This window comes from Cervus elaphus, chromosome 18 (genome assembly GCF_910594005.1).
Source record: "Cervus elaphus chromosome 18, mCerEla1.1, whole genome shotgun sequence".
Lineage (NCBI taxonomy): Eukaryota > Metazoa > Chordata > Mammalia > Artiodactyla > Cervidae > Cervus > Cervus elaphus.
In genome coordinates, this window is record NC_057832.1 from 55,626,189 (window position 1) to 55,639,974 (window position 13,786).

Genomic DNA, 13,786 nt, shown 5'->3' on the forward strand with positions numbered 1-13,786 from the left:
AACTGATATATATATTCAATGCAAGTTTTTTCAACTGAAACCCCAAAGGTTTTTAGGAACTTGACCAGCTCATCCTAAAATTTATATGAAAGGGTACAGGGCTGAAGACAGTCAAGACCACTGTGAATAACAATGATGGTGCTTTGGCACTCATCCTCTCAGATGGCAATTCTTTCTGTAAAGTTACATAATTAAAGGGTGACAGGGCTGACATGGATTGGTAAGAGCTACAAATAATACAGAAATGATATACGACAGAGGGAACAAAAGATGAACTTTTAAATAAGTACCATGAAAATTGGGAGTATTTAAAAAATCAAAATTAGATCCCTACCTTATACTATATACAAAAGTATACTCCCAATGGTTTAAAGACCTAAAAGTGAAAAACAAAACTAACATATTCTGAAGAAAAGAGGGGTGAATATCTTTATGATAGTGAGAAGGGCTTTTTAAGACACAAAAAGCACCACCATGAAGACAGTTAAGTCAGTATTAAGAGAAACTTTTGTATGACAAATCACAAAGTGAAAATACAAGCTACGGACAGGAAGAAGACAGTTGCAATCTACATAAATGTCAAAGGATTAGTATCCAGAATAAAGAGCACCTCACATCAATAGGAAAAAGACAAAATAGAAAAATTGGCAAAGGATATGAACAGGCAATACAGAGCAAACCTAAGTGACCAATAAACACAGGAAAGGACAGCCAACCTCAATCGCAATCTGAGAAATACAAATTCAAAAATATCAGACAGTATTGCAAACCCATTAGAATGGCAACAGTCCAACAACATCAAGCATCAAGCAAGGGCAAGAATACAGGCAACAGGGACTCTTACATATTGTTAGTGGGAGACTAAACTGACACCATACTCGCACCTTACTGAACAATTTTTACTACCTAAGTTATAACTGAAAACGTGAATACTTCACATGCCAACTATTCTACTTCTAGTGGTATATCCTAGAGAAGCCTTCACATATTTTGCAAAAATATTTCAGTGCTATCTGTAATAGTGAAAAGAAAAATCTACTTCAGCAAGGAAAAGGCTGTATCTATAATGCTTTATTTCCTTCAAAAGACAAAACCAAATCTGACATAAATAAAACAAAATGTTAATATTTGTTTTCCTTAGTGGTAGAAACTTGGTTCTATACTATTTCTTATGCTTATCTTAAAGTGTTAGTCGGTCAGTTATGTCCGACTCTTTGCAACCCCATGGACCTTAGCCAGTCAGGCTCCTCCGTCCACGGTATTTTCCAGGCAAGTATATTGGAGTGGGTTGCCATTCCCTTCTCCAGGGGATCTTCCTGACCCAACCTAGGGATCGAACCCAGGTATCCAGTGCTGCAGGCAGATTCTTTACCGTCTGAGCTACCTGGAAAGCCCATACTTATCTTAAATGCTACATGACTTTAAAGTTTTCAATTAAACGTGAAACAAAGTATATAGCAAGCAACTGACCTTAACATTTATAGCATATCTTTATTCAAGTGACTTCAATTCACAAAAACATTGGTAATAATGCTGTTTATAAAAAGTTCTTTGCAACCTATCACCTGGTAAGGCAAAGCTTTTATTGCTTCTGTCCTGGAAATTATCCTAAAAATCTTAACCCTGTAACACTGACTCAAAATCAGAGAGTGAAATGCAACAGAATGGACTTTTTCCTAGATCTATGATCTCATTCTTTATTAACATTTAATGCCATTAGCTTAAAACTCTTTGAGGTCAGCATTCTTGTTCTCATTTTTCAGATAAGCAAGCTGAGGCACACAGAGGTAAGTAGTTTGCCTAAAGGTAAAGAATCTGCCTGCCAATGCAGGAGCTGCAAGACACGGGGGTTCAATCCCTGGGTTGGAAAGATCCCCTGGAGTAGGAAATGGCAACCTACTCCAGTATTCTCGCTGGGATAATCCCGTTGACAGAGGTGCCTGGCAGGCTACAGTCCATGGGGTCGCAAACATCAGACAAGACTGAGCCAACAATGAGCTAGTAGGTGGTGAAGCCAAGATTCAAATTCAGGCAGTTTGGCTCCAAAGCATATACTTTTAATTAAGAATCTTTGCTGCCAACTGGACAGTCAATTAGAAAAGGTTTATCAGTAAAACTCAACCTGAAAGTTACAAATAAGCATTTAAAAAATGAGATTGAAAGAAAAATAGAACCAGGGTCTCCAAAGCATTTTTTATTCCTTGCCAAACATTAAATAAACAAAACTACTGTAATATTCTGTTTCTTGCTTTGTAAATCAATTCTATTTTATACTGCTCATGCCTTTAAGATGAAAGTTTCTTTATAATATAACAATCAGTGCACTCTTTATTTTAACTTCTTTATTAGGGTGGATACACATTCTCATATTAACAATTCTTGTGAACAAAAGCAACCAAAATAAGGCAATAGTAAGATGTGCTTCACATAAAAACAATCATGTGGCTAAGAGGAGATCTGGCCCTGTACAACAGAAAGATTAGGAAGCAAAACGTGAATAAGCCCTATATTCCAGAAGCTACCCAAATGTGTGAGCAAAGACAGCACACCCATAATATAGCTCACTTAGGTTCCTTCTTTACGACGCATAATTCCTTAATTATCCATTTGTGAAATAAGAACAAACATTAAGAAATGTGAAATCCAAATTGCATTCATTTTCACAATATCAATACTAAACTCAAGACAGCAACTTCATTGAATATAAATGTTTCAAAAGTAAAAGGCAATCTTAATTTTTTTTATCCTATGAATAGGGTCTGCAAAAAAAGGTAGATTATTTAACTCTACTTGCAGGAGACTAGGTCTCAGCCTGCACTGAAGGAGCATAAGCAACAAAAGACAGCAAACAAATATCACTAGGAGTAATGCCCATACATATCAAAGTATCTAGGTGAACCATGTTTCACTTATGTAGCAAATCTATTAAATAACCAGCATATGGAAGCTTACACCTCATGCCAGAGAATTATCAAATTAACTCTACATCTATTAGAAATCTCTAAACCCCACTCCCCAAACAATTTTAGTACACCTACCAAGTACTGTAGGTCATTTAGAAAAACAGAAATAAAACATACATCGGTCTTTGTAATTAAGCATTTTTCATAACATATAAACAATGTTCAGATATAAACTGTTAACTAAATGTTTTTTCTAAATATGATTTATGTAATCAAGACTTTCTTAAACAAAGACAGGTCTTGGGAATATGATCTGTACAAACTTACAGTAGTGTATATTCCAAAACAGATTTTCTTCCTATTATGATACGACAATAAAACTCTTTTCTGAGTGAAGATATATGTTAAGGCTTAAGGTGTAAACACTTCGGAAGGAAAACAACTTAGTGAAGAAATAACCGTTCATTTAAAAATGTGTATCATCTCATAATAGGCCCCTGAATTTTCAAATTCACATGTGAGAATACATTTACATCTTAAATTTCTAGGAAAGGCACAAGCTTTATGTAAAAAAGCAGCAAAATTTTAAACCCACCAATTTACTGAAAAAGCCATTACTTTTATTAGAAACAAAAAATGCTTCTCAAGGTGTTGGCAACAGGTCATAGTACAGACATTTATTTCATACAGTGTACTTCTCCCTTCAATTATATTCCAGTTGGAGGAGGAATACCTCCTTGAGAAGTAGTATTTGATGGACTGTGAAAGCTGGTCTCCTTGTACACAAACCATGCATTTCCTCCCCAAAGTATCATATTCAGAAAGCCAAAGATCTAAGAAAGAGAAAAACAAACATGAAAATCTAGTATACTGTTAAAATTTCATACCTATCTTAGTTTTCCTATAAATATCTAATATTTCCAGGCCATATACCATCATTTCATTTGAAGTCTGAACTATACATCAAGTGGAATAAAAAAGGAAGACTCTGTATGTCAATGCCCGATTTGGATATATAATGCCTTATTCCCAGTGAAATCTCTAAATCTGTAACATATCAAATCATGACTAAAAGATATTTATTTTTACATGTGCATTATTACCAATTAAAAAAAGGAATTAAATTTGTTTGAGAAAAGTAAGACCTTCCTTTTACTACTTTATATTTAGACTCTAGTGGCTTCAGGTGAAGAGAACAACAGGAATCCACGGTTCCTTCACTAGGAGGGGTTTTACTTTCTCCCCTCTGAGTGGTTATAAACGTCCTTTGTGCACCTTTTCCTACTTCCCTACTTCATCCCCCTCCTACCATCACCTCTGCTTCCACAGCTGCAGCCACAAGAGAAAAGAAGTCATAGAAGAAAACGTTATGTCACATCCTGTAATAATCAACCTAAAAGAAATCAGCCTTTCCAGGTACAAATCTGAAAGTTCAAAGTCTCAGAGATGAAGGAACTGAAGATATCCTATTTTCACAGTATTTTTGTTTTTTTAAATGAAGACAAGAATAGCAGTGACCTATGAGGTAAGAGTAGGGTAAAAAGCTTGGGTACTATCATATTTGTGCTGTTGTTGTTTAGTCGCTAAGTCGACTTTTGCCACACCACGGGCTGCAGCCCGCCATCCTCCTCTGTCCATGGCATTTCCCAGCAAGAACACTGGACCGGGTTGCCATTTCCTCCTCCAGGGGACCTTCCTGACCCAGGGATGGAACCTGCGTCTCCCGCACTGGCAAGTGGGCTCTTTACCAATGAGCTGCCAGGGAAGCCCCAAACTGCTTTCTTCTATTTTTTGTATTATTTGGGTATAAAAACACTTCTGAAACTATCTCAGCTCACCATCAATATATATGAAAAAAAAAAAAAAAAGACTTTTAAAACAAAAATTTGGCCAAATTGCTTTATAAGGCAAGACCAACTTTATCCACTGGAAAAATACTTTCTCGAAAAGACATGAAACCTCCTTAAAAGTAATACCCTCACTATATTACTAATATATCTGTATTTGGATAAAATACCATACAAAATAATATTTAAATTTAGAGGCCAAAATTTTAGGATTATTTAAGGAACTATGAAAGTACTATTTTCAAAGACCCAGAGCAAATCAAATTAGAGAAAGGGCTAATGTCCATGGACAGAGGACAGTTCATGGGGTCACAGAGTCAGACATGACTCAGGGACTAAACAGTAACAACAGAAGTCAGATCTGGTTCAAACCTTGGCTTTGCCAACTTACTAGCCCTGCCACCTTAAGTGACTTAACACACAAGCTATATTCTTTGCCAGCTGCAAACGAAGATAGTAACACCACTTCCCACATTCCTGTCAGAACTGACATATGTGTAATGACCTTAGCACACAGTCTTAATAAATGTTATATTAGCACCTTTAGGGTCAAAGTCTTGCCTAGTTAATGTTAATAAAAACGTAACCATGATCTTGTCTAAGCTTGTTTACAAGTAATAATTTTCTTCACAAACTTTTTTTTGCTGTTATGAAGACTATATGATAACTAGGATTCTGATAAGCTTGGTAAAGATAAGATCAACATATTCATCCAGGGATTTATTAAAACTATTGTTTTCTTAAGTCACTGTAAGGTTTTTCTAGTAAGTGAAATAAATTATTTTATAAACACTGCATACTCACCACAGATACGTTTAGGGACCCCATACTTGTTACAGAGACGAACTGGCACAACGTTCCTTGAGCACTACAAGGCTTAAGCTCCTGGACAATGCTGGGACCGGTAGCTGTTTTAATATCTGTAAGAGCTTTAGCCCAGGCTGAAGTGCTCACCAACCACAAAAAAGTTGCAACAATAGTAATTACAAAGTCCTAAAGCAAAAACAAGTATGAATTAATAATGAATACTTAAAGATACAAAATTTCAAATCCGCCACCAAGGAAATCATGTTGAACTCTCGGTCCTGAGAAATGACATACTTTATAAAAAAAGGCCACAATCAACATAGCAAACACTGCTGTTTACTATTGTCAGGCCAGTGCCTGCGCTACAGCAGTCATCTTCTGAAGAGTCTAAGATTTTTACATGGAGAAATCAAAGTTTTATAAAGCCCTCATCACAACCTTATCTAACTAAGCTAAGCCTCTCCCTCTTGGGATCAAATATCAGACTCTTATCACCAATAACTGTATACCTCCATAATCTCTGCTTTAATCATCCCTCTCAAATATTACCTCTCTTTCTAGCTCATTCTCTTTGGCATCCCAACCTTAAAACTCCTTTGACCCCCTTTGACCCACTGAGATCTACAATCTGATCTCCATTTCCCTCAACTTAGATTCTAAGGTTCTTCATTATAATCTCTTACATATACTCCCAATTCCCTTATCCTCCCCTGCTTTCTCATATTGTTCTGGCAAACCTCTAATTTTAGTTAAATCTAATGCTCTGTGATATGAACAGCGAGATGGTGAAAAGCACACATCCAGGATGACTTGTCTCCTTTTAAATTCATGACTACAAAATTTTAAGAATGCTCATTATATTAAGAACAACAACAACAAAATCTCTCTCAAAACACCCTGTCACTACCAGTTTTCTACTAAGTGTTTACTACTTATTACAGTTCAAGAATAGAAGTTAATTTTTTAATATTTTGGATAATTTCTTATTGAACTAGTAAGAAAAAATTTTACTCTCCGTAATCTATTTTGCTGGGGAACTAGAACTCTGTCGACTAGTACTGGCTATAAAAATCTAAGTAACGCTTTTTTAAAGTATGTATTTGGATAGTATAAAGTATAAGTTTCCATCTCCTTTGGTCTTCCTTTACATTAACAACCGAAGTGGGAACAATGTAAGATTTGTATCTTTTAATGATGTATTCTGAGCATTCAGGTATGCTCAAGACTATGAGTTCTCACTATCTGCAGCAAAAATCTCTCCAAGCTCAGAAATGGGTTTTGGAGCTTATCACAGGATTTTTTTTTTTTTTTTAATAAATCTGGTTAGTTTTAAATTACTTTTGCCAGTGACCTTTTAGTCATTTATCTCAGATAAATAGCAGTGATCACATATGAGATATAGAAACTGTTATATATAGCTTGTCCACCTAGTCAAGCCGGCACTGAATAAACGCCTTGCATTAGTGAACTGAAACAATGCCTCATCTTACAAGCATGTGGCACAGTATTTGCATTTAAGCTCTCCACTGCTACTGCTCTTTAAAAAATGTGTATCAAAGAGAAAAGAATAGAAATATTAAGCATTTTGCACTGTGGGAGTACTCCCCTTTTTGCTGCTGTACTCTGCTGTATTTTGTGCTGTGGCAAATGTTTTCTAAGCACTTGCTAGAAAGAGCTGATAATTATTACGAGATTATCACATGTTAAATTCTCTCTGGGCTGAAGTTCATTATTTTGACCAATAGATGTCAAATCTTAATTTTAAGGTTTCTTCCTTCCAAATTCCTAATCAAAAAGCCATAATTTTTTTTTCCTGATTATGCTCTTTATGTCCAAGCTATTAAAGGCTTAGGATGACATTTTTATATTTCAAAAGCAGGTTCTTTTCGGACAATGATGCATGAAGTAATCTTAGAATGAGGGGAAGTGGGAGAAATGAGGCCTCTGAAGACAGTCCATGAGACTCAGGACTCTAGCTAGTCCTACATGAACAGTGCCACCTGGAATTATGCAATGCACAACACGCCTGTGGCAGCCCTCGAGCTACCAAGGAGGAGGACATAATTCATAACAGAACTTTAGGATTGGGGATACCCTATCTTTGGTTTCATTTTATGGTATTCCTGATCCTCCACACAGCCTAGAACCCTTAAGCTCTCACTATTTAGCACAAAAATGTGCTGAATTTATTTAAAAACTAAATTTGATTTTAAAATGTCACAATTTGAAATTCTCCTAGAGATATCTTAGCAGAGAATTGAGAACACTGATGAAATAGCACAAGTCATTAACAAATGGTACTTAAAAAATAATTCATGTCATGTTTGGCCATAGTTAAAATTTTAGGCATCACAAAAATTTTTTTTTACATTTATATGGTTAAAGTAAAATCCAAAATTTAATTTAGAAGCTGGACTTTTGCAAATAAGAAGTATCCATCATACACTGTACGAACAAAAAACCACTTACGGAACTAATTCTGGATTATGTCTCCATAGGACCATTATTATTTCTCTATATGATCACTCTGAGGTGGAAAATTATTTTTGACTTTTCTGAATGATACAACTAAATCAGTTTTATAGTTTTATTAGGCAGAAAAAGCCTCCTCCAAAGCAGATTTGAATGCTGCTCTAAAAACTGTCATATATCAAGATGTGAAACAGATCACCAGCCCAGGTTGGATGCATGAGACAAGTGCTCGGGGCTGGTGCACTGGGAAGACCCAGAGGGATGGGATGGGGAGGGAGGCGGAAGGGGGGATCGGGATGGGGAACACATGTAAATCCATGGCTGATTCATGTCAATGTATGGCAAAAACCACTACAATATTGTAAAGTAATTAGCCTCCAACTAATAAAAATAAATGAAAAAAAAAATTCATTATTTTTAAGGCTTAATAAACAAAATAAGAGAAATAAAAGATTCATTGCTAGATTAACTTAAAATTTGTTGGGATAATGACAAGATGGCAAGAAATATCTTCATTTAGAATTTAATCTATAAAGAACTTTAACAAAATATAAATAAGGCTTGAAAAGTCCACAGAAGTTACAGATTACTAACATGAAATTTCTATTAAGTATTGCAAATTAAAATGGCTGATGTCTATCTTTTGAAAGTCACTTAACAACCAAGAAATGTTTTATAAAAATATCAGGTTTGAGAATTTCTTCTCAGATACATGAAATGAAATAAATATGATGGATAAAATACTGTTTTATTACTTACTTACCATCCGCATTCTTATGATCCAGGCAGCAAAAATTAAAAATAAATAAGTAGATAAATAAAACCTGTTATTCAATAATTTGACCTATCCTTTAAAGTAACTTCACAAATAATAAGTAGATGTGAGCAGTTACTGTTTTCTTAGGATATAAATGACCAGTATCACGAAAACATCTCTGTTGTCCCTTCAAAGCAGTAACACCAATATGGACTTCGTAGTTATTCTTTGGTAGTGGAGGTCCACTTTAAAACTACAGTTTATCTCTGGATTTGCCACCAATAATCTAGGGGAATTCTACTAACTAAATCTCAAGAGATTATTTTTATTTCTAGCTCAGTAGACCCTTAAGCCAAAAAAGGTATTAGGACTTCAAATCCAAATCCTTTGTTGCCATCTTAAAGATTCAGAATTAGCTCATGAATGCCACTAATGCCAAATTCTATAACTTTTATAGAATTACCTTGGTCAGAATTTAAAGAATTTAAGAATATAGACCAGGTGTCAGGCATAAAGGGGATGTCTCTGAGAAAAGAGAAAAAAGATAAAAAACAGGAAAACAGTTATGAGACTACTAGCATTGTTAGCAATTCTTCAAATCAAATACATTAATTTCTATTTAATTTCCCTGCTATTTGCAACCTAATATGCTTTGTCCCATATTCGAGTTCTTTCCAGGTTAAAATAGAGTTAGATACAAACAAACCTCTCTCTGTATAAGGAGTACAGAGGAAGTGTTACAAACAGGCTACAAGAATTGGGTTAAACATGACAAGAGCAAGCATAAACTCATGGCAGAAGTCAAGACATGTTGAAACTGGTTTATGCCAAGAGTTTTTTTTTCCCAGTGTAAGAAAATCCATATTTAAATTCAAATGTAATATATACCTACATAAATTATTTTTGTATAAAAAGAAAGTGATTACTTACAGTCATGGGAAGCTTTCGATTATCACGATACAGGTTTGTGTAACCAACATAAAGCAGAAGAGCAGCAATGCAGTACAGGAAGACAAAGACTGCAAAAGTAACATAGAACTGCGCGGAAGAGGAGTAATCTCCAATAAGGACATAATTTTTCCAATTTACATGACAGACATTTACACCTTGAGGTGCCTGAAATGATGCCTCATTCAACCTATTTAAAAAAAGGCACAAACAAATTTATGAATTACTTGGACTCTTCTAACAGAAACACATAGGCAGAATATTTAAGTAAAATATACTCCCCAAATAAACACTTTCCTTTTTTAAAAAGTGAAAAATTCAAATATTTAAGTAAATTAAAATTTTCATATGTATATAAATCATATATTACACCTGATACTTGACTTATGATAGACTGAATACAGACTGAATTAAACACTTTCACACCCAGATAATATCTTCCTGTAACAAAAACTTAGCAGATTAATAGCACTGTTACAAAATGGTTTACAATTTGAGAAACTGTATTCCATTCTAGGAGGCAGAGTCTGTGTGACTAGCACCAGGAGAGTCAATTATAATGATTCACATTTTAACTCTCACTAATTAGCTAACTCCACAAAGTCTTTAATTTTCTCTATCTATAAATCACAAAAGCACTTATCACTAAAGATGCTATAACTTTATAAGAGAAGGACTGAGAGATAGAGAGGCAAAGCTTGATTACCAAGCACCTGCTATCTGACATATCTTTAATGTAAGATTTTATTTAATCATCAAAGCAACCTTAAATGGTTTAAATTCATTGAACAGAAAAACTGAGTCTAGACAATTAAGTAAGTAGTCAGTAAGTGGGGAAAGATTCACACCCTCACTTAAACACAGGGCAGATGGAGTAAACATTTAATGAATACTGAGGTCAAACAGAACAAAATAGCCATAAATATTCAGAAAATAAAGTTTTATGCTGCTGAAAGAAACACAGGAACTCTTCACTTTATATAAATCCACGTCTTAAAGCTATACATTGCACATTAGTAACTGTAAATACATGAGAAAGTTGGATTTTTCATAAGCTGTGTTTGCTTCTACAACATGGCTTCTCAAACTAAGGTAACAGAGCAGTCTTCTTTTGAAATTTCCAATCCACTGTGGGATGACAGAATAAAAGTGTCAAGGCAATGTCATATGAAAGTTTCTGAATGCTTACTGTCATTTTCCGTATTTATTTCATCACAGTTCAGGAAAACAGTCTGCAGATAGGCACTGGTCCACACACCATACTTTCAGTAGCAATGATCACTATTTACAAATGAGCATGAAATTAAAAATGTCTAACTCCCAAGATCAATAAGTTGTTGGGAAATCTTAATGAGTGAAAAGAGTTGTTAAACCCCAAAAGCAAACTTACCTGAATGGATAACCAAAAGTAGCTGTAATCGTTTTATTCTCAGCACCTTTATCACAAGACACTTGAATTTCTGTTTTGCCCTTAAAACCTCCACAGGTAGCAAAAGCAAAGATAGAAGCAATCTACACAAAGACCAAAGAAAGAAAAGAAAGAAGCATTACTCTACCTAAACATAGGTGATTAAAATCTTAAATACAGTGGCTATTAATGACTATTAAAAATTGGCTCACTAACATTCTTAGAATTATTTACAAATGAAGATGGTGAAAAATATTTAAAAATGTATCTGCAACCTCTCTGACCTCCCAGCTTCATGCACTAGTCACCAACTTAATTATGAACACAGGCAGACCTTATTGTGTCTGTTACCTTCCTATGTACACTGCTTATATTATATAATTTCTTCTGTGACTGTTTTGGTTTGTCTCTGAAACAATAGACCCTTCATCTCACCCCAAAACCATGATACCATTATCACTCCATGACAACTAATATTTCCTTTCTTTCTTTTTTTCATTTGTTATTTGGCTCCGTCAGGTCTGAGTCACATCGTGTGGAATCTTTCATTGCAGTGAACGGACTCTCTTGTGGCATGCAGGCTTCAGTAGTGCTGGCCCGCTGGCTTAGTTGTTCTGTGACGTGTGGGATCTTAGTTCCTTGACCAGGGATTGCATCCTAGTTCCCTGACCAGGGATTGAACATGCCCCTGCATTGCAAGCCAGATTCTTAACCACTGGACCAGGGGGAAGTCCCAATGATTTCTTAATAGCAAGTCATGAGTTCAAATTTCCCAAGCTGATTCATATTTTTTAATCCTAAGTATTTTTTTCAGAGTCTGCACATTACATTTGTTTAATATAAAATTTGTTAAGTCATGGATTTCTCTCCATAGCCCCACACTTCTTTCTCATTTATTATTGAAGAAACTAGGCCATTTGTCTTACAGAGATTTCCATATCGTGTTGTGTGGCATAATTCCTCTATCTGTATTTTCTAAAGAGGCTAGATTAAACTCTGGTTTGTGTTTTCTTTTCTTCACTTGTTTTGTCTCGTTTATTTGTGAGAATGCCAATTTTCAGTTGGCTCTCTTGTTATGATGTTAAGATGAATTAGTGGGTTCAGGTAGTGTCAGCCTGATCTATCCTTTAATTTCTCCATTAGACTTTCCTCTAGTGGTTTTAGCAGCTATTGATGGTCATGACTTGGTTCCATTATTTTATTAGAGGTTGGGAAATGTAGCATTCTGTCGTTTCTTTGTTACCTGGAATTCTCCTGTGCAGAACTTTGTCACATAATCATTTTGGTTAACCTGAGGTATGGTTCATAGGAGGCAAACAGTATAAATGCCTGGTTCTTTATTTTTCTTTACCAATTTTTAGAATAGTAAACTAGTTTCTTAATATCTTCTGGATGTAACAACTGGATTATTTTTAGCATTATTGTAAATTAGGTTTCATATATTTTATGTTTTCCAACTGTTTGCCTTTATTTTTTTAATACTCAAATTGTCTTGTATTTAGCTAATGGTAGTCTCAAGTGGCTTTCCTTTTTCTCCCCCTTGACCCTTATAGTTTTTGATAGTTTACTTGTTTTCTGGGCACAATATTTCAGGATAAGTTTGTACATTTCCTGCCTTAATTGTGGATTCAGCCAGTCTATTATCTCCAGGGAAACTTAGTTCCTTGAATGAGAAATGATACTTACTAATCACATTCTGGAAACTGGGGACCATACTTTTAAGATAAGGAATTTTTAAAAATTGTTTTAACTTGAGATATAGTTGACTTACAATTTCTGCTTTACAGCAAAGTGACTCAGTTATATATATAAATTTTTTTCCCATATTTTCCATTATGGTTTATCACAGAATATTGATTTTAGTTACCTGTGCTATATAATAGAACCTTGTTTACCCATTCCATGTATAATAGTTTGCAACTGCTAACTCCAGACTCCTTTCCCTCCCTCGGCAACTGCAAGTCTGTTCTCTTTGAGTCTGTTTCTGTTTCATAGATAGGTTCATTTGTGTCATATTTTAGAGTCCACTTAGAAATTTTATCATATGATATTTGTCTTTGTCTGACTTACTTTACTCAGTATGACAATCTTTAGATCTATCCATGTTACTGTTAATGGCATTTCATTCTTTTTTATAGCTGAGTAGTGCTCCACTGTACGTTTATACCACGTCTTCTTTATCCATTCATCTGTTGATGGACATGTAGGCTGTTTCCATGTCTTGGCTATTATGAACAGTGCTGCTGTGAAGACGAGGGTGCACGCGTTTTTTGAATTATAGTTTTATCCAGATAAATGCCCAGCAGTGAGATTGCTGGGTCACACAGCAACTCGGGAAACCTCCGCACTGTTTTCCATAATCGTGGCACCAATTTATATTCCTACCAACAGTGTAAGAAGGTTCCCTTTTCTCTACACCCTCTCCAGCATTTGTTATTTGTAGACTTAGGTAAAAAAAATTTTAATAATGAGAAAAGAAGCTGGCCATGTTAGCCATGCTAGCAGAAAGGAAGAATTCAACAAAGCAAGGCAAAGCAAGTGTGGGGTCCTTAGAAATAGTTTAGGATATTGCAGGGAAACTGTATTCCTTGCTATGAGGGGAAGATGAGAATCCAGATTGTCATAATGTGAGAAACACTTTAAT

The 13,786-nt window shown here is 35.1% G+C and overlaps 1 protein-coding gene across 1 annotated transcript in view; it reads right to left on the reverse strand.

Moving 5' to 3' along the window:
- Positions 1 to 2,172: 2,172 nt before the first annotated feature.
- The window catches only part of SYPL1 (synaptophysin like 1), a 31,329-nt gene continuing 19,715 nt past the window's right edge, over positions 2,173 to 13,786 (reverse strand). The window contains exons 2-5 of the mRNA XM_043872284.1: positions 11,125 to 11,246; positions 9,717 to 9,924; positions 5,555 to 5,743; positions 2,173 to 3,736 (exon numbers count right to left, since the gene is read on the reverse strand). Coding sequence (XP_043728219.1) covers positions 3,611 to 3,736; positions 5,555 to 5,743; positions 9,717 to 9,924; positions 11,125 to 11,246 — 645 coding nt within the window. The 3' untranslated portion in view covers positions 2,173 to 3,610. The remainder of the gene's footprint in view (positions 3,737 to 5,554; positions 5,744 to 9,716; positions 9,925 to 11,124; positions 11,247 to 13,786) is intronic.